Genomic DNA, 21,074 nt, shown 5'->3' on the forward strand with positions numbered 1-21,074 from the left:
GGACACATTTGAAGCGAAAGTGAAGTGCATGGCAATCTTTTCCGTCACCAAGACAACACTGTGTCCTGTCAGATAGATTGGACTGGTAATGGCCAGTGTCTCTGTTTCTCTCTGTCCTTCCAGCCTCTCCCTCTGTATGTGTCTCTGTATATGTATATACGTGTGTGTGTGTGTGTGTGTGTGTGTGTGTGTGTGTGTGTGTGTGTGTGTGTGTGTGTGTGTGTGTGTGTGTGTGTCCTACATACAAATAGAAATTGGTCGCTTTCAAATGGAGATGATGAATCTTTAGCTGTTGGAATAACTCTTTTCTTGGAAGTGAAGTGGGGTCAAAAGAAAAGTATTTTTTTAATGCCACAGCAAGCAGTTAGGTATTAGTCACTGCATTTTTAAAGCTGTTTACAGAATTGTGTCCAAATAGTTTTTTTTCTTAGACAAAAGACACAAAGAAAAGTCAGAAAGAGCCACAAAGAGAGGCAGTGCAAGGGTGAATAGAGCAAAACTGACATCCTCCTTTTCCCATGCTTATCACATCCTTTTTCTTTTAACAGCCAGTTGTAGACACTTCCTTTTTATTGGAACTATATCTGTTCCTTCAGAAACATCACACACAGTTGGCAGTGGAATGCACAATTAGCATATTCATGAGATGAATACAGTGGAAACTTTGGAGTCGCAAGCGACAGGGGGTGTGGGGTGGGAAGCTGTTTGTGTGTGCGTGCGTGTGTGTGAGTGAGTGTGTATGTTTGTTGCGGAACAAAAAAGCAGATGGCACGGTGACTTTGAAAATCCAAAATTAGGTATGTTTTCATGAACTTCATGCTCATTGGCTATGTAAATCGCACAGTCAGACAGTCATGAAAGACAATGTTGTGTGTGTTTTCCAGCTTTTCCTCTGAGATCATGTTTGTTGATTGAAATCTGCTTGCTGCTTGGAGTCTCTTAACAGTTCTAATTTTGAGAGTGTGTACATCTTTGCGTGCATGCGTTTGTGCGTATGCCCTCACATGCTGTGTATATTATATTTTATTGAAACTGACGTGCGGTCTTCTTAAATAACTGCCACGTGGACGCAGATCTGGCTTTGAACAGTGAGATGTTCCTCACGCCATGCCAGAACTACTTTTGATCATTTAAAAATGGAGACCACAGTCTTTCTGCCCAATTTGGACTCAACTTACATCATTTCTGAAAGGCTTTTTAAAATGTTGTGCTTTAACCACAGAGGACTCTCATGGATGTAGGGAAGGAGGACATGCAGAGGGTTGGTGTGACACAAGGGTAGGATGAGACGGAGGCAGGTGATCCTCTGAGGTGACCCCTAAGGAGAGCAGCAGGAAGACGATTTATTTAACTTGAGCAGAATAGCTTTGCTTGAATCACAGTATTACTGGGTCTTGGTGCAGCTGCTCAGTTCCTCCAGTGCCTGAAAAAAGCCACTTCAGGCTCCTTTAACTTAACTTTCTTCTTATTGGCTGCCTCCCAAAAACAGAAGGTCTGATCAGCAGGTGGGTGGGGCATGTGTGCTGACAACCACAACATGCACATCAGATGATGGTGTAAGGATATCCACTTGTAGGTGGTGTGGTACCATTATCTGACTAGTTTGGTTTATGAGTTAATTGCACACAAAGAGAGCGTATGCAGGCGACATGTGACATTTACTCATCTGCTGCAGTTTGTCTGTGAAAACTGCAATAACGTCTAATCTCTGAACTTTTAAACAGTTTTTTTGAAAGTGTTGTTTCGGCTTGCAGAGAGTCATTAGCTGAGTTAAATAAGGTTCGAGTGGTGCTAATTGTCCCGAAGCCAATCACTCAGATTACTGCCTCTAATTAATGGCTTTTTCTGACTTTACAAACAATAGACAGTTTATCCAGTTCTATCAAAATGCAAATGTACATTTTACAGTAGAGATAATAAACATATTGAGGTCAAATAAGAGTCCAAGCTACACATTTATCTCAAGGTGGAATCAAGTTTGTGTGTGAAATATATCTCCAAAGATAATGAAGATTATATTGTTATAAGTACAGTTGTGTTATGCATATTGTGTGTGTGTTTTTTGTTATTAAACAAACACATTCATCCTCTTACTTTGTTTGCTTGGATCAGAAGCATCCATTGGCTACCAAATGGCCAGTGCTAGCAAACCTCAGGTGGACAAAGACGTGGTCCCCGTACCTTTGTAATACCATGTTTTCCAGGTCTTTATTATTTACTGAGATAAAGCGGGAAAAGCCTTACCACTATAGAGTGATTTAATTACTGTATTTCAAAGTGAAAGTAAATTAATTAAATAAGTCATTTTTAACATGTTAGCCTACTTTTGTAACATAAAGTAAAATCACTGTAAAACTTTAGCAAGTTAAGTAAAGCACCGCAGTGTTTCTCAAACTCAGTGAATGATGTTGATTGATTTCAGCTCTAATCATATTTATATACAAAAAATAAACAGATAAATACATTATTCAGCCAACAATAAAGACTTAATGTGTTTATGATGTTGAATTTTTCAATCTTCAGTCTTGGTGAGGGCCTTTCCTGCTTTGGGACCTGATCAATAGTCAGTTGACTGCTGAGCTCACCTGACTATTGATCAGGTGAAGTCAATAGTCAGTATAACTTTTTCACATCAGGCATGTGACTTATAGCAGCAAGTGCACAGTTGGGGGAAGTTTTGTCAATGATGACTGTTTCATCAGGTTGTTTGCATTAACACCGCTGGCACCATGAACTGGCTCATGAAGATCATACTGTTGTGGCCACAGCAATGGTGACTGTTCAGAAACATTACACGGTCCCACCTAGAAGCTCATTATTTAGTTTAGGTAGTGATGGATGAGCAACAGTTAAAAGCATCAGGCATAGATCAGAATATTGTAATGTATATGCAGACAAACCCCTTAACAGTATATGATAAAATAGCTAAGGCCCCAGCCAACCGCATGGTAACCACTGGTCGCTAGGGAAAAATGTGCGTTCCCTGACCAGTTGGCGAGTGGTTGCAGGAGGCTGCTTGCTGCCGGTAGGTGCAGTTGACTGCAAAAAGTTACATGGTGTGGCACAGAAAACTGTTGCTTGTGTTCACCAGCTTGTCTGCAAAACCTTGCTAACCAACTCCTGAATGGTACTGAAACGTGAAGTGGCAACTGTTTGCCTTAAAAGGAAAAGTTGTGCCGGTAAGCTATATCTTTAACTTTGAAGGCAAACTGTCACTGCTTGTAGTTACCAAGGCTTTTGCAGATAAGTTGGTATTTTCAGCGCAAAGCAACAGCGACTGCAACAATCCACTAGCACCAGAACAATCTTTGCGACTCACTTTACCAGTTGACTCCATTTCCCTCTGGGATTCATAAAGTTTGTCTTTTTCTGATTCTGATTCTGACTGCCAGCAACCTCCAGTAACCACTCCCCAACCGGGAAGGTAGTACACGTTTTTCCACAGCAACCAAAAGGCTGAAAACAAAGCGAACTCCGGCAGCAAAAGAGCAGCGTTTTTATCAGTCACCACTTTAATACAAGTTTCAACTAGTGTTTAATTAGTAGTTTCAGAAGCTTTCTTACGTCCTTTTTTCTATCATTGGAATGCACCAATGGATGACTAAGTTCGTAAGTGGCCGGTCCTTATACACAGTATTTGTAATGCTGCTTTCTGTGTATGTGTGAATTTCAGACATGGCACGCCGTTGGTGTACTTTGGAAGGCGGCTTCCTGAGTTACTATGAGAGCGAGCGAAGCCCTTCAGCCATTGGCAGGGTGGACGCCACCGAAGTCATTAGCCTGGCTGTCAACCACACAGAGACGATGACTGGAGCTGGGTATGAATGCACACACAAATCAACTAATTAGTGAAAGTGAGTACATGAAGAAGAAAATCTAAAGGCTTCAGGAAATTACTTCAGTCCAAATCACGGACTAGATTTCAAAACTTTTTGTGTTCCCCTAAGCTTGAACTGATTCTTTTCAAATGAACATCAAACTTATTTTACTGCTGTTATTTTAATATGGGTGTAAGACAGTGCCAGCATTTGTTTTTTTTAATGTATTTCTTAAACATATTGATATTTTTTTAAACTCACAATATGAGCTGTCCAGAGAGAACTCTTAAATAACCTCAAACCTCCCAGAGCAGCAACAAACACCATCACATGTCCAATAGTAGCCCATGAGAGTGTAACAGTTCTTTAAACCTCGCTCTTATTGGCTCATTGTCTTACTAAATTAGCCAACCTCTAAGTTTTGCCATGAAACTCTTCCTTAAAATCACCTCGTACAATTTTGGATTTATCATTCCCTCAGTGAATCTATCCAGGCTCCGAGGTAGTGAAGCAAAGCCCAAACCTTGATGCGCCCTCTACTTGTGCTCTATCCCGTGCTGTAATTACATTTTTCAGGGTTTTTTCCCCCCGCTTTCAGACAAAACATTATAAATTTTTGCCTAAACCTTCAACTTGAAACAAATTGAGATATCAGAGGGGGACAATGCTTCCATTAGCATCACTTTTATTCAGTGTTTTCTAACAGTGGAGCTACAAACGCAGATTTAGAGATTTCTGCAGAGATGTTGTGTTTCTACACTTGGCCCACTTTCAGGATTGAACGTTCTGCACTTGGTGTGATCTTTGCATGATGCCAGCTATTTTCTTATAGATGATTTGTGTTTTTGTGGGTTGGTTTAAACTTTGGTCTTCATAAAGGCGTTTGTAGCTTTTTCTGGCTTTGCGCATCTCTACGAACCTTCGATGACCTTCAGAGTTGTTGCGATGTTTCACACCAATCCGTCTTTATTGTGTGCCATTATTTAGAGCCAGGGACACCTCTGCAAGTCACGCATCCCATCCTGGTCATACCAGATATTCACAGCTTTCCCTGCTGTGCTATTAATGTCGAGCATTTAACATTAATTTAAATCCAGTATGTGGGGACCGCACATAAATTACACTTTGCAGGAGATCAACAAGGTAATAAGGCTTTCATAAACACTCAACATTTAAATTTACTCTTATTCATGCACATCCCTCGTACATAAGCATACGCAGCACAACCCTGCAGTTAAACTGCTTTGAAATGCTTCATTTGCATCCTCTCTACTAAATCATAATTTATGTGATTGTTAAATCTGCTTTAAGGACACACGTGTCACACATACACAAAAGGCATTTTGAATAATTTATTTCTTTTATTGGTTAAAATAATTTTTACCGCACGTGTTATTCATCTATTGCAGCACCACAGCCTGCTTGACGTGGATGTATATCCAGGCTTCTGCTCTGTTTCTTTCCCCTCGTCGTGTGTCTCATTAGCATAACCTCAGACTGAGCATTATTCAGTTTTACAGAACCATCAGGGCTTTATGAGCGCTATGTTTACTATTTACTTTGGTGGGGATGCAGTTTTAACTGCCACTTCCTGTGTTCGTGTTACCGTTCCACCTCACCCCGATTGCGTTCAGCACTCCTCAGTCAGATTATGATGCAGCTACACCACAAAAAACAGCAAAAAAAAGTTGCTTTGACAACAAACTTTTATTTACTTATTTATTTATTTCTTGTGGAAGTGGTACAAACACTCAAAAAAAGAATCAGCAGATGTCCCCATACGTCCCCGCTCACGTGCGTCACACTCCCACTGCATCCTGTATGTGCGTTCATGTGCCTGTCCCCCTGTTCCCGAGCTCGGAGTCTGATAACTGCTTATGATTAAAGCATAAGCCAAGTCCTTAATGATAGCAGCAGATGTTATGAAGAGTAAACAATGCTTTTATTTGTAAATGTTATGTATACAGCCATTAGAGACACATCTGGCTTGCTAAAACTTTGACCTTTTTTAATGATCTGGACACACACACACACACTGCCGTGACAGGTTACACTGATAATCATGCGTGTGTGTGTTTGGTGAGTTTTCTACAAAGCAGCATCGACTTGCACCATTTTTAGCCCTGCACATAAATCTCAGTTACAGGTCACGGCGTGACCTCGGCAACAGCTATTATTTCTCCGTCGCTGGCGCTCATAATGGCCGTGCGTTTCACTAGATTAAGCTCTGCCTCGCTCCGTCTCAATCCTGCAACTTCCAGCGTTCCCAGCATGCCCGTGCACGGAGAGAGCCGGGACGTCTCACCTCTCCAATGTCTGCCGCTCATGAATATTAATGTATGCAGATGACACACTCCCACCAGCAGCCTATCACCGTGCTGCAGGAGACCGTAGGTGTCATTTCCATTAAACATGGCATTTGGGTAATTTCACCGTGGCAGAGGACACCGTGAATTATAGCGCAGCCCCAAAACATACGTTGGCTAAAGTTTATGAATATTAGAAATCCACTCCTAAGGAATTAATGCAAAGGGAGTATGTTAGCTGGTGATAAGTTGATTTTTTTTTTCTCCTTGCCTAAAAATTATTTTCTTACTCATCTGCCTGTTCTGACAAGAATATTTGTAAGTCGATTCCAACCTTCAGATTTAGCTAAAAGCCCTGGAACTGCTTCTTTTTCGTCCTTTTTAGCTGCTTTTTGGTGCGGTTTCATTATCTGTCATGTTCGTTATCATGTCCTCCTCTCGCACGCAAGCTTTTTGGAAGAGCTTAGACTTCGACTTTGCAAGTGACATGGGGTTTCTATGTAGGGCAGGGAGTTTAGACTTTTCCGAGGTACACGAAAGCATTGAGGAGAAACTAAAAAACTACAAAAATACATGTAGATAAGTTTGTGCACATTTAAAACACAGGTAAGTCTTGTACAGCAGGTTTCCTCTGTGAGGAAGTGTTTCTTAACTCACTCTTAGTATAAAAAACTATTTTAACAAGTAGTTTTTTATACTTAAAATAGCACGCACGTGTGTAATTGAAGCCTACTTGAAAATTGAATTGAACCAATTTAAAAATCTGGTCTCTAATAAGAAGGGTCAGCTTTTTACAGTAATGTGTGAAATATTTCCTTAATCATGGAGTTTTCACATGTGCAATAAAGGACAGAGAGCTCTTTTGATTGCTGTGATAAGGTGGCAGCATGCGCGTGAAAATTGAGGGTTCCTTATTTGATTTTCATCTGTGCAAAGTAGTAGAACTGAAATTCTTACTTAAAGAGTCCCGGATAAAAAGATGAGAAGTGTGGAAGAATCATATCTTTGGATATGCCTCCAGAGCTGCACAGGGAGAGCGGTTCCGTCTGGTTTCATCTGGTCGACCTAGGAGGAAACTGACGGTCAAACTTTAGGGTGATGCTGTGGTCTTTGCAGCAGTGGCATCATTGTGCGAACAAAACAAAAGCCAGACAGAGTAGATTGAGGTAAAACATGCAAAATAACAAAGACAAAGAAGAAATATAGCTGATTTATGGCGGCAGAAGCGTGTTATAAAACTGTTTTGTCCCCACGCAGGAGGACATAGCTGGGAATTATCATTCTAATGTCCATGTACATCAAACTTGATGTCATACCCAAGTTTATCAGATCCGTCCTGCACAGCGTGGCGTGCAATAAAGTTTCTTGGGCTGCTAACAATTGCATCATTTGTATCATAGGTGCCTTAATTTCTCTTGTGGAAACGTGGTGGGACCAGACAGACAGCTGTACATCTAGGACAACATTTTGAACATCTCCATATCTATATTCAGATAAAACTGACTGATATGTGTCACTAAGACTAGATGGTCAGGCTCAGGCTCACATAAAAAGACAGACTTCAGACTCTTCTGAGGTGTAAACTAACCAAATCACCTCTTTGGTTGCACTTTAACCATCACAAAGCAAGAGACTAAATGTCATTATGTGTTCATTTTCTTATTTCTGTCCATTTATTTTCTTCTGCTAATCCAATTCAGGGTCACATGGGGGTCTAGAACCTATCGCAGCTGTCATAGGGGGGGAAGGTGGGTGCAGTGTGGACGGGTCACCAGCCTGTCGCAGGGATAGGTAAGAGAGACAGACAACCATTTGGGCAATTTAGAATCACCAATTAGCCTAACCCCATGTGCAAGTGTATGTACTTTGAGAGGTAGGAGCGCAAACACGAGGAGAACATGCAAACGCCAGAGCAATGGATTTGAACCCGTGACCTTCTTGCTGTGAGGGCATAGGGCTAACTACTTTTTTCTGGTATATATGTGTATATATTGCTAGAATAATAGACGGTTACAATATTAAACATGGTGTATGTGCAAGGAATCCCTGTGAGGCAGGTCCAGACTGCTATAACGAAACAGCCAGAGTGTGCAGATATCTCCAATATGGGTATTTCAGGTACACAGCACAGGCTGTGAGGAGAAAAAGGCCACACAGTTGCTGTTCAAACAATGGCCTAAAAGTAGATGACGCTGGATGAACTAACTAAGCTGTAGCAGGGCCCAGTATGGGACAGACGAGGATTATTTTGAACTGTGAATCATGCAAAGCTGCTCTCACAGATACTAAAAAAAGGAATATAGAGTTGGAAGTAACCATAACAGGTCCCTTTTTAAGAAATCTCAAAGTTACGTCATCTCGCAGTCTATGAATAAATCCCACTACAGGACAGAGGAAAATGAGTGACTTCAAAGTAAACTCTTTACTAAAATTAGTGTTTCTATTGTTGTCGTGTGCTTGTTACCTCGTGTGTCGCTCGCCTGCTGCAGCGTGATTGTGATCTGTATCATTTTTTTTTGTCCTTTGTTACAGTGCATAACCAACCTAGTGACTCTTTTTCCCTGCCTGAAAGTTACACAACAGCTAAACTTTCAAACTAAATTTAAATTTAAACAACAGCAAGGACAGAAATATCCCTGCAGAGCTCTCTGCTCCATGAGAACAAATGCTGCACCCTGTACCAGGGCAGGCAGGACCGAATTCTGATCACCGTTTAATAAAGGCAGAAACCATCTTACTGCCTTAAGCTGACTTCTCCCACCAAACTGGTGTCCACATCAACTTTTTTTAAAGGCATAAAGTTTGATAACTACATGTAGTTTGCTGTTGTGCAGATAAAGTTTATCCGTGAGGTGGTCCATAGGGGACAAACCGTTTCAAACTGATGCCATGTACAACACAAAACAGTGACCCATGTTTGCTTCTTATAGCTCATGTTCTTGCTCACATCATTATTTCAACACCTTTCTGTCTCTCCTTCCTTCTAGTTTGCTTCCTGTTTCTTTCTCTCCTCTTCCCCCTCAGCCGCTCCGTCCCTCTGGGACTCTCATGATGCAGCGTTCATCTCTCATCTCTCTCTTGTCCTTTCTTTACAAAGGAATTTTCCCCAGCGGATCAAGGTAACCCCGCCCCCGCCGCTCTCTCCCTCCCACTCCCTCTAGGACCCCCTTTCTAACAAGCACCTGCAAGCCTCCCAGCGCGGAGGCAGCAGGGGGGGATTGCAGGGAAAGGGGGCGGGCCAGGTCACGCAAAGAGCGCACAAACACCCATGTCTCTCCTGTTCCCCTGACACGTTTTAGAAGCGAGCAGCTTGGCGCTGCCGTGACCCCAGCGACACGCCACCTTAAACAGCCGTCGCTGTAGCATTTAGAGCTGCCCTCGTTGTAGCGCACCAATAGAAAGGGAACTACTGCTCGCCAGTATGTACCGACCATTAAGCGAGTGATACTCTGACCCGTGCACCTTCACTGAGGGAGATGGAGGCAGAAACAACAGGAAGAGAAAGACCAACAAAGATTAATAGTTGCCTTTGGGTTGCAGACAGCAAGGGTTTTACCTGCGAGTGTGGGGATGGATGAGTGCATACTGCCTATTCTTTTTCTCTTTTTCCTTTTTTTCATTTCACGTGTTTGGTGCACGCACACCTTCAATTTTTATGCTCAAATATGTTTTCAGGCAGGTGAATATCCACCGATGATCTGCTCTGCAACACATTTAAGCAAAGACCTGTACAGTGATCACAACAAGAATCTTATTGTTATTAAATGTTGTTAAAACAACCGACTGCTCCTAATTTTATAAAAGCTGTCCTCTTAATGTAGACATTCGAGCTTGGTGGGTGAAATCCAATTAAGTCTTGTGATTGTGATATACGAGAGGGGGGGGGGGGGGGGGGGCTTCTTTGTTGTTGCTTTATTTACAGATTGCCGATGGCATTTGTGTCAACACGTGAGGTGGGATAACGCCTCATAAAGTGTGTTTCGCATTAAAAGTATAGAATGGTGGGAAAAACACTAAATACAGAGGCCACACATGAGCCAAAGTCTGCTTGAACTGTGCTGTAGTGAACATTTTTGATAATCATTTCCAGTTTGCAGTAAAACAACTTTAATGGTTTTTGCAGTTTGCAATTAGTAATGGTTCTTTGAAGGAATGTATTTATTTGTACCAGTTTCTGTTTGACCGCTTTGTTAGACAGGAACATGAAATTTTATATGTGGTTTAATGAATTACAGCACCACAAGGCAATGTTAAATTAATGCATTGAAATTAATGAAAACTTTCTCCTTTTTTTTCTTTTAACCCATTTTTGCTCCGGTCCTTGTACCTAACCACTTATAGAGGAATGATTTTTTTATTTTGTATTTTAAGCCACTTAAAACTGACCTTTGAATCATTCATGCATAGAAAAGCTAACAAAATATAAAGAAATGGCCGGTATCTGTACATTGGCAGTGTGTCTCTGCAACAACTCTGAGACACTGAGAGCACAGCAAAGATCCCACATATAGAACATTATAGAGGCTAAATACTAATGAACGTGTGTGCCAGAGCACCATAGGAGTGGTGAATAAACAAACTCGCCACTCTTAAACAAATCTGGTAGAGGAATGTAAAACAGAAGTGGCCTTTAGAAAGGCACTCAACTCTCAGCTGCTTCAGGAAAGCTGCCCAGCAGATCTGCCTGGATTTAACGTATGTATTGGTCGCGTGAAAACTGAAGCTAGATTTGGATGCTTCGTTAGCCGTTTTCTGTTTTTCTGTGTGTGTCTGTTAGGCCGTTCTCATTTCCTCGTATCTGATAGTGAGCTGTGCATCTCTGGCAGGGCTGTGTTTACCGTGGAGCTGTACCTGCAGACGGAGCGACTGCTGATTTTCGGAGCGGAAACACAGGAAACGCAGCATGACTGGATTCAGGCGCTAACAAAGGTGACACAGTTTGCAGATACAGTGCACAATGACACTCGTAAACAATTATTTTCTTTGTGTCTTCAGTGAGCCTCAACCTACCTTTGCTTATTTCATTAAGAGATGTAGTCTCTCTTTCCCTTCCCTCACGTACTGACAGAATCATTCAACACTACACAAACCTGTCCCTGTTTTATCCTCAACTCCCAGGAAACCCAATCAGGGACACTGCAACACACAGCATCTTTAATCAATTCGTTTTTAGACCTAGGCACAGTTGAGTGTTCCTGCTTAAATTACAGAACAGTGTCTAAAGAATAGCAGTGAATGTGTCTACGGGTGTCTGTTTAAGGAAAATGAGGCTTCAGCTGTGCTATTAGTTTCACATTTTAAAAAAAAAACAAAACAATAAAATAGGCTGTTGTTGTCACCCTGCCGGGCAGTCGAGATCAAAGCAACATAGAAGTTTCAAATTTATATCATGGATGTATCTTTCTTGACAGGGACGTCACCTAGGATTTTGAAACTGATAACACAGGTGTATCCACTAAAAATCTCAGAAAATATTGAATCTCAGTGACCTTGACCCAAAGGTTAGAGGTCAGTGGTCAAGTTTTCAGAAAATCTTGTCAATGTAATATTTTGCAATAACAATGCAAGTACTAGGAGGCTGAGGGGTAGCACTGGCCGCTGCCAGTGTTTTTAATTATAGACATTCCTAATAAATAAGACTCCTTTTTGTTTACTTATCGGATCCGCAGTGCTTCATCCCACCTAAAGTTGAGGGACTAGTGCGGAAAGAGAGTGAACTGATTGGCAGACTCCACTACAAAGAAGGTCACGACCTGTACTACTGGAGGATGGGCTGGTTTATGCTGGAAGGCTCTTCCCTGCACTTCAGCTCAGGAGAGGAGGAGGGAGAGGAGGAAGTACTTCAACTCAAGCAACTGCAAGAACTCAGTAAGCATTTTTTCCCCCCCTGCCTCTCACTGTGTGCTCATGCTGGGAGCTCAGTGAAGTTGCCGTCTGTATCATTAGCCAGATAAGAAGTTAGATATTGTAACTCAACGTAGGTTCAGTGGTGCATAATCAGGACTGAAAGTCCAGCAAACTTGAATTTAATAGACAGACCCTCCCTGTCTTGTTGAAGAAACTTTGCTCTAATAACTTTTTGTCCATGATAACATAGTTTGGCTCCTGAAAGTCTTGGCTTTACTTCTCCTTTTTGACAAATAACCATGAATCATCTTATCCAAGTATATTAAAAAATGCATTACATCAATAGCAAGGTTACTGTCTTTTCTCCAGTTTTGAATTGAGACACATTTACTGCACAGAAGTACAAGTGTGCACTACTGTGTGTGTACTGCTTTCAAGATTCAGATTGTTGCACACATACTTGAATTCATATATTTAAATTCACCAACTCAGCCACCTAACAGTAACGACACCATGTAAAGCAATCATATGAAAAACTCATTAGACAAAATGCATTATACAAGTATAATCATGTGGGGAAGGGGGGGGGGGGAGTCACATGCACAGGACTGCTGTGCGGTTCTGTGCAAAATGACATACACCCTTACTGCTTCCATAGGAATTAAGAGGAAAAGACACAGGACGTGGGCACCTTGTAGTCCTTGAGTTGGACAAAAACTCCTCTGTTTACCAAAGTATTCGAGAGTCAGATGTGAGGCTGTCTGTCTGACACCTTAAGCTTGACTGAAACTGGGTCATGCAACAGGGAAATGATCCCGAGCACAACTGCAGATCTGCAGAAGAATGGCTGAAAAAGGTGTTGCAATAGCCCAGTTTATGTCCACACCTCAGCCTGATTAAAATACTGAATACATTAGCAGAGCTGTATATAAAAAATGTCTGCAGACCTCATTGAATTGAAGCAGCATAAAGAAGAGTGAGACAAAATTCCTCCACACTGATGTGAAATAATGATAAGAAGTCATACAGAAAACCATTACTTTAAGTTATTGCTGTTAAAGCTGGCTCATCAAACTATTGAATCATAGGGTGTACGTCTTTCACAGGACTGCAGAGATTCATTTGAAAAACTTTCTTTTTTACATGACTGCAAGTTTAGCTTATAGGATTAGTACAGAGACATGATTCTCAGTTTAAACATGAGAGGTCCCGTGTCTGAATCCCGGACGAGCCCCCAGTTTGTCACTGCCTAACTCGTAAGGCTGCAACAAAAAGGCTTGGCACACTATTTGCATTTCAACAAAGTAACTTTAAAAAAAAACTTGGCTACATTAAATGCAAATCTAATTAGATGTGGAAACTGGTGGGATCAGTGGTATGGACATGTATGACTACTAGCATGCTAGCAGACAGGCAGGTGAGTGAAAGACAAAAAGACGTGGCAACAACATTTTTACAGTTTGGGAACATAGGGTCCAGGTGCTCCCAGTTGGCACTGACAAAATCTTCCCTGGACTTCAGCAATCTGGAACTCATGCAGAGGAAAAATTGAGGGGGATCGTGGGACTTATTTGAATTACTATAAAACCCCCAAACTTTAATCCTGACTGCCTTTAAAAGAAAACCCATTACTGATTTATGTACACATAAAATTTATTTGAACCTAAATAGTAAAAGTTATATTGCTCTCTTAGTTAACACAAACTGTATACCTCAGCTTTCCCTAAATTGCCACAGTCTACATGAGCAAACAATCCCTTAAAAAGCTTCTGGTGGGCCTCTAATAGGCAATAAATAAGTGGTCAATTGCTGTAACTTCATGATGAATGTGCTGAGATTTGTGGCTTTGTAGCATTCGCTCTATTTTCATATACTCTCTGTAATTTCCAAAAAAACTACCAATCCATAACACCCTCTTACTGCTTGCATTTATACCTACTTAATGATGTCGGAGGATGCAAAGACATTTCAGCTTCTCACACCATTACACATTTCAGCTGAATCTCACTCCTCTATCTGACTAACTTAGTTTTCCATAATATGAAAAAGAAGAAAAAGAAAAGACAAGCTCGGAGAGGAGGAGCAGAGGAGAGAATAAGAAGCTCCTCCGGTAGAGTGAGGTCAGTAAATGTCAATATTACCTAATGCATCGACAGGCAATCGTCATTCAGATGAGATTCGGCTTCCCCAGAGCTGCTAACAAAATCTTTTATGAAAACATGATCTTTTTTTTTTTTTTTTTTAGAAGAAGAAGAATTCATTGCTTTCAAAAAGCCACATAATGTTCACAGTATGAGGGTGTCACGGTAGCACTGTTCCCACAGCCCACTTACACGAATTTTGCCAATATGTTCTCATTTCTGGCAAAATTGGCAAAGTTATTTAAAGGACAGTCGGTGCGGAGTGGCTGCCAGTCAGCGTGGAAGGCTCAAAAGTTCACGTATAGTTTGGCAGATAATAAAGATTTTGGAACATTTCAATGAATTGCACCAGTGTGATGTGCGAACAGAAGGAGGGGAGAATCAATGGATCTTTTTAATCCACTTACAGCTCGACATGGATCAAATCGCGCAGAGCGCCGCCCCATCTTCTCACCTGGGGCGGGATAAAGAACTGCAGTGGTGTTCATTTTTATTCCCGGCTTTCTCAAACCATATTTGTCACAGCCGGGGAGCCGTTAGCGCCAGAAGGGACTGTGTTTTGTCAGGGGATGGTAGGTTCTGGAGCACTGAAAGGATCCCTTTAGGATTCACAGTCTGTGACATGGGATTAACTGTTATTTTCTCTACAGTGACACCACCGCATGAAAGGTGCCCCTGTGTAACACTCGGGGATTAAATAAATACACTTTTCAATTAAAAAAACAAAAACAAAACATGTTTCCAGCACGGTTCACCTCAGACTGCATCAGTTTTATTTGCAACTGTGATGTCTGAGAATGTTTTCTTTCTTTTTTTTGCATCTGGCTGCCAGAGTTATAATCATTCCAGTCACCTCTAAAATGCATTTAAAAAAGATTTCCCACTGACGATAAAGCACAAGCCTTAATTTTTGTCTTTTATTCGTCTTATTCTTAATTGCCTCGACTGTCATTTATTCTCTATTCAGCCCAATGACTAAACATAATGATTTATTGATCCTTGCTAGTTATTCAGTATTCATTTCTCTTGGCTATGAAGCACTTGTAACTTGTTAACAGCAACAAAAAAGAATCATATCCCCAAAAGAATGAGAGTGCAATACGTCTTAAAACGGCTTCCCGGGGGCTCAGCTGTGTACTTGAGAGGAGATTGATCTTTTTGTGATGTCTTGTGTCAAGATATCTGCGGCACAAATAACAAGAAGCAAAGTAAAATGAGGAGAAAATGACAGATAGAGCTCGATAATCATTAACCTGTCACGGTGCACAAATCAGCCTTCCCACCCAGAACTTTGTGAAATGAAAGGTTTTCAAACAAGATAAGCACATTAAGTTTAAACTCATTCAGTGCGATTTTTCTCAGTGGATTTCTCTATCGGCACTGGCCTAAATAGAAAAAAAGGAAGTTAATCCCACTGCTCTGCTCAATCATCTAAAGTTTGAGATAGGCATCAGCACAAGACTGCTGTCCAGCATATTTGGCAGTCACATTTAAAATGTGTCCACAATGAGGTTTGTTTAAGGCAAAATTAGATTTTTAAAAAACTCATTTTTAAGATATGTAACAATCGCCGGTCACAGCTAACACGTCGCTGATAATTCATCTTTAAATGGATGCTAACGTTAGAAATAGCCAATTCGGATTAGACTAGAATTTTTCTCTTAATGACATGCTACAACGTTACATTAATATGTTATATGTCATTTGATTTTTCTGAACAGTATCAGTAAGTTTGAAGGTGCTGTTATGGAAAATGGGGAATACCATGTAAGTCCACTTTTCCAGATACATTGATGAAGGTCCTCCCTGGAATTTCTTTAACCTCTTGTAGCACTTTAGAGCTCAATTTGTAATAACATATACACAAGATTGCTTATAGGGTGCTTACAGATAACAAGATACAAATGGTGCCAAAACATCATGACACAGTCTTGTTTTTATAGGAACATAACCAGATTACGACCACTTGGCAGACAAGTTAGTCAGGTCTGCCATTTCAAAGAGACCAGTTGCAGACGACTTGCACTTCTCGGTGTAGTCTGACTAAGTTGCTGTCAACGTGTTGGCAAATCTATTTGTGTTTATAAATTAGACTTCAAATATTAGCAAACCTTTGCTAATCTGTCTGAAAGTGATTGCAGTCAGTTTGAGTCAGGCTGTGATTGGTTGGAGACAGGTTGCCTCCCACCAAGTAACCTGTGCAACTGCCAAATACCACAAATGAGTGCAATCGCTTGTTGACCACTGGTTTTCCTACTTGCAGGGATATCGCAAACCTTTTTTGCCGGTGTGACAAGCGTCATAAAATTGTGAACCTTTTTTTTAGTAGCCAGTAAAAGTGACCTTTAAATCGACTGAAGAAATTGAAACTGGCCATCACGTGTGATAAGTAAACCAAACACAGAAATCATACATATTGCACAGTCACACAGTAGGTACCTGCCGATCACAAAGTAACCACACCCCAAATAATACCCCGCTTTATTGTCTTTACTGTAAATTAGAGCTGGGCGATATGAGATTTTTTCATATCACGATATGTTTTTTTCATTTCAGGCGATAACGATATCTATCACGATATAAGCCAAATAACTATATTTGTAAGATTTAAATGTGCCGTTGCTCACAAGTAAAATGTGAAATAATCAGCAGCTTGTTTTTAAATATTTATTTCCCATAATAAGTTCAACAGGGTAGATGTACTTAAGGAACATGAGACTTTTTCAGATAAATAAAGGCAAATATTGCAAACTACACAAAAGGCAGCCGCTAAAGCGTTTAAGTTTCAAAATAGAACAAACGAAACAGACTAAATTGTCAATTCCACTTAGAAACAAAATATTAATTCTAAAAATAAATCTTAGTTTGTTTTACAGAAGAACAGACAAAACTGACTAACTTTTGTCAATATCAAATAAACTGAGAACTAAAAAGAAATTCTCAATCTCTCCTTGTTGTATAGCTGAGCTTTTCAAACAGTTTTAACAGTTACTTTAGTCTGACAAAAGCCGAATGACGAATTAGCGCTTCCAGTCAGAGACTGAGGCTACGTCCACACGTACACGGGTATTTTTGAAAACTGAGATTTTCCGTTTTCGTTTTACAAAATAATCCCGTCCACACATAAAGGGAGAAATGAAGGAAAACGCTGCTATGAACATGCCAAAGCAGCAGGTGGCGCTAGATTCCTAACCGTGCAGAAATGTGGGAAAAAGTAAACAAAGCTGGGGCATAGAAGCAGAACCGAGTCGTATGTGTGGAGGGACAGTAACTGTGTGTATATGTAAGCATTTAAACACTGCAGAGAGTAGAATTAACAGTAACAGTATTGTAGAAATTCATTTCACCGAAACAATAACGTGGCGCACAGTGTGACGCATGCACCAGTTTATTGTATTTCCAGACTTGCTTTCGGCACAATTTACAGTGCACGCTACTCTGTTTTTTGTCAGACTTGAAATAGCCGAAATACCTTCACACTATGGAACTTCTATGGCTCTTCCGTTCGACAATCTCTCCGGCATTGGAACCATCATCTGTTTTCTCTTCGGTCACGCTCGGTTGATTTTTCTAGTCGGCACACTCATTTCCTCCATTACGCGCTGGCTGCTTCCCAAACAAACACACGTGCGGCTTGGCACTTGTGCTGTACGTAACAAGTCACGCGACGTGACGCTGCGGCTGTGATTGGTTCGGCTCTGCGCTACTGAATTTGGATCGGCTGACCTTTTTTTTTTTTTTAAGAGGACAAGAGCGGCGAGGTCTATCGCGATAGCTTAATTTCTCTATCGAGTAAAAGTTATATCGCGATACATATCGTTATCGTTCTATCGCCCAGCTCTACTGTAAATAGTTCCATATTTTTCAAAATGAATATCTGTATGCTATAACAGTGATTGAGACACAGACAGTAAAAAAGATGAATATAGCTTGTGGAAGTCCCTTAAACCTGCATTTTTTTAATGGTCAGCAGGGGGCGACAACTCTAGTTGCAAAGCCTTTTGGCTGCATAGAAGTATATGGAAAAAGGGCCCTCTACTCTCTTGCTTAGTGAGCTCAGTAAACACGATCCTGATGATTTGAGTCGTTTACAGTTCATATTGAATAAAACATAAAGTTAATTTTTAAGTGTTGGTCAGTATTTGAGTCAGAAAGAAGATAAGTCGAGATCAGTGGCTACCAACTTGTCAATTGCAAGTCATTAGCCAATAAGCATGCAGTGTTATCAATCCTACAGTCTGATTCATGATAGCTATGCTCATCTTTTATTGTATGACTGAGATGAGTCATTTTTCTAAAACATATAAATAGTCTGACAAACAGACTTTTATTTACAGTATCTTTCCATGCCATAGACAACCAGCAGGAGTTGCAAGTACAGGGAAAAAATAAAAACAATCCACTTTCTTTCTTTCCAGTTGTATTTACTGACAGCTCAGTTCCTAAAACACCACCGTGTGTAATCAGACCCGAAGCCCTGCAGAGGTGGGACGGTCATATTGTGAGCTTATCACATAATACTTGTAAAAATAAAAAGGGGAATCAAAATGCGCTAATGGAAATGTGGATTTAAAATTGCTCACATTTTGTGAACAAAAACTTAATGAAAATTTCCTCCAGGAAGCTCAGCGCAAATTAAAGAGAGAACAAGGCCGCAGAATTAGTTCCTTATCACACAAACATATTAAGTAATAAAACATTTCCAACTGAGCTGTAAGATGGATAAAAGAGGATTGCTGTGTGTTTGTTCAAACGGCTATGACAAGTGTTTTACATTTACCTGATAACACTGTTAATAAACCTCTCTCAAGTCAATATCAGTCTCTGAAGTTCTTTGCTTTCCCCTTTTGTTGCTTGGATCAGAATGAAACACTGCGCCCTTGAAAATCTGCCAAAGAAAATAAAAAGCAAATTACTTGTTAAGAGAGACTTTTGGGGATTAATAGTTTTTGCTGTTTAGCTCAACATACAAAGGCCTATACGAGTACAAAGGATTTGCTAGCCAAAATAACACTGTGATGTGTAATGCTTTTACCAGTCGTCTATCTCGCTTGTGCCAACAAATTGAATTGTGTCTGTACAGATTATTGATCAGTCTGTTAAATATTCAGTAGAGGAAATTGAAAAGTTTTTTTCTTGTCACTCTAAAGTAATGACAGTTATGGATATTTCACACAAAGAATAAACTACACACATAGGAATTCTTATTTTTTTCCCCTCAGGGTACCGAGAGTCTGACTGAACCAGATTAATAGTGGGGTTAGTTTTAGCACGACTGAAAGCAAAGGGTAGAAAAAGGTAGAAAATCAATATAACTCGACTTGTATAGCTTTCCAATTTATAGATTATATCTTGTTTGTTTAATCCTGGAGAAACAAAGTGTGAAGGACACTCTAAAGTTGAGTTAAAGTAACCAGCAGTCCTTGTAGAAGCACGTCTTTCCCGTCAGCAGCCAGCTTATTGCCATCGAACAGTTATTTTAGGACCGAGCTCCTGCCTAAATCAATGAGGCGAGAGCCATAAGTTTTATTTCAGAGGTCACTGGGATGCAAAAACCTTCCCACAAAACGCAGTTTGAAAGTGTTTATCTTCCAAATGATGTTCCTCCTCTGTGTACACAGCATTAACTTAACATTGTGTGCCAACCAGTCCATCACCCTTAGCTTATTCTACCAGAGTCCTAAATAAATACAATGATTGATTTTTGATTAATTAAAAATCCAATACTCCAAAGTATCTATGGATTTTCATAAAACGTATATGTTATTTATATACTTGTGTATGCTTTGCCTGATTTTGCTGCTTACCGTGTTTGTGGTGTTCCAAAAACATGTGTTACACAGTGCCCTCCGGTGGGCAAACTATGCAACATCAACACATAACAGAAGCTCTTTACTTTTAAAACTTTCACTTTCAAATTGGCCAATAGAAAGTAATAGCAATAACAGCAGCCTGCTGATAAATTGGTCAGGCTCAAATCATGTACCTCAGTCCTCAATCACAGAGAACTAGTCTTGTTGGGGACCATCTGGCAACAACCGGTAGTTAGGGAAAAATGAGTCATTGCCAGAGGTTGCTGCCCTTTTAACACAGGCCTGGTAGAGACTGGTCACTTGGTAAACATGTATATTTCCTGACCAGTTAGCGACTGATTGCTTGCAGTCGCTAGCATGAAACTGGTCACACAGAAGTGCACAGCGCTGTACTGAAAACCTTGTGATTTTTTTTGGTCCTCAGTAGGTTGCCGCGGTCACCAATAGTTTGCATGGAAGATCTCAGCTAGTCTGCAAACACTCGCAAATTACTTGCCAACTAGTAGTGAAAAATACAATGCAAACAGGAAACGGAGAACATTTACCTTCATAGGCAAGGTGTGTAAAGCGCTTTGAGTGCTCAGAGTAGAAAAGCGCTATATAAGAACCACTTCATTTACCATAGAGAAATTGCACTTTTTCAAATGTTTTGGTAGCAGCAATACGTTTTACTTGTGTCGAAAATTATCCGTTTCCAGTTTGCATTATACTTTATTTTACAGATAAGCTAGCATCTTCCATGGCGACACCCACTAACCACCCACCAATTGGTTGGGCAATGTATATGTTTAGTGATCAGATTTTTCTAGGTGGTCACCAGCTGGTGTCTAGGCCTTAGTAACTGTGGTTTTAAGTAAATAATATTTAAATAAGTTGGTAAACTATGGATTCTCCTATATATTTCTATGCAGGACACTTTGAGTGCCACATCCCTGCTGTTACAAGCTATAGCACACGTATAGGATAGCTTTTTTATGGATACAGTCAGCCAAGAAGAAACCAAATACACTCTTATATCCATCTGTACTTTAGTAATGAGTAGATATGCCCACCACCACACTATAGAAACTGAATTTCAACTACACACAAAATTTTGACCATCTGATTGGCTGTTTGGGGCCAGCGCTGCTATTTTTACTGTTACTTACT

The 21,074-nt window shown here is 40.5% G+C and overlaps 1 protein-coding gene across 1 annotated transcript in view; it reads left to right on the plus strand.

Moving 5' to 3' along the window:
- Positions 1 to 21,074, plus strand: part of arap2 (ArfGAP with RhoGAP domain, ankyrin repeat and PH domain 2) — a 176,588-nt gene that overhangs the window by 115,691 nt on the left and 39,823 nt on the right. The window contains exons 16-18 of the mRNA XM_080874158.1: positions 3,674 to 3,818; positions 10,951 to 11,053; positions 11,794 to 11,992. Coding sequence (XP_080730284.1) covers positions 3,674 to 3,818; positions 10,951 to 11,053; positions 11,794 to 11,992 — 447 coding nt within the window. The remainder of the gene's footprint in view (positions 1 to 3,673; positions 3,819 to 10,950; positions 11,054 to 11,793; positions 11,993 to 21,074) is intronic.

The sequence above is a fragment of the Rhamphochromis sp. 'chilingali' genome (genome assembly GCF_963969265.1).
Source record: "Rhamphochromis sp. 'chilingali' genome assembly, chromosome: 1".
NCBI classification, from domain to species: Eukaryota; Metazoa; Chordata; class Actinopteri; order Cichliformes; family Cichlidae; genus Rhamphochromis; species Rhamphochromis sp. 'chilingali'.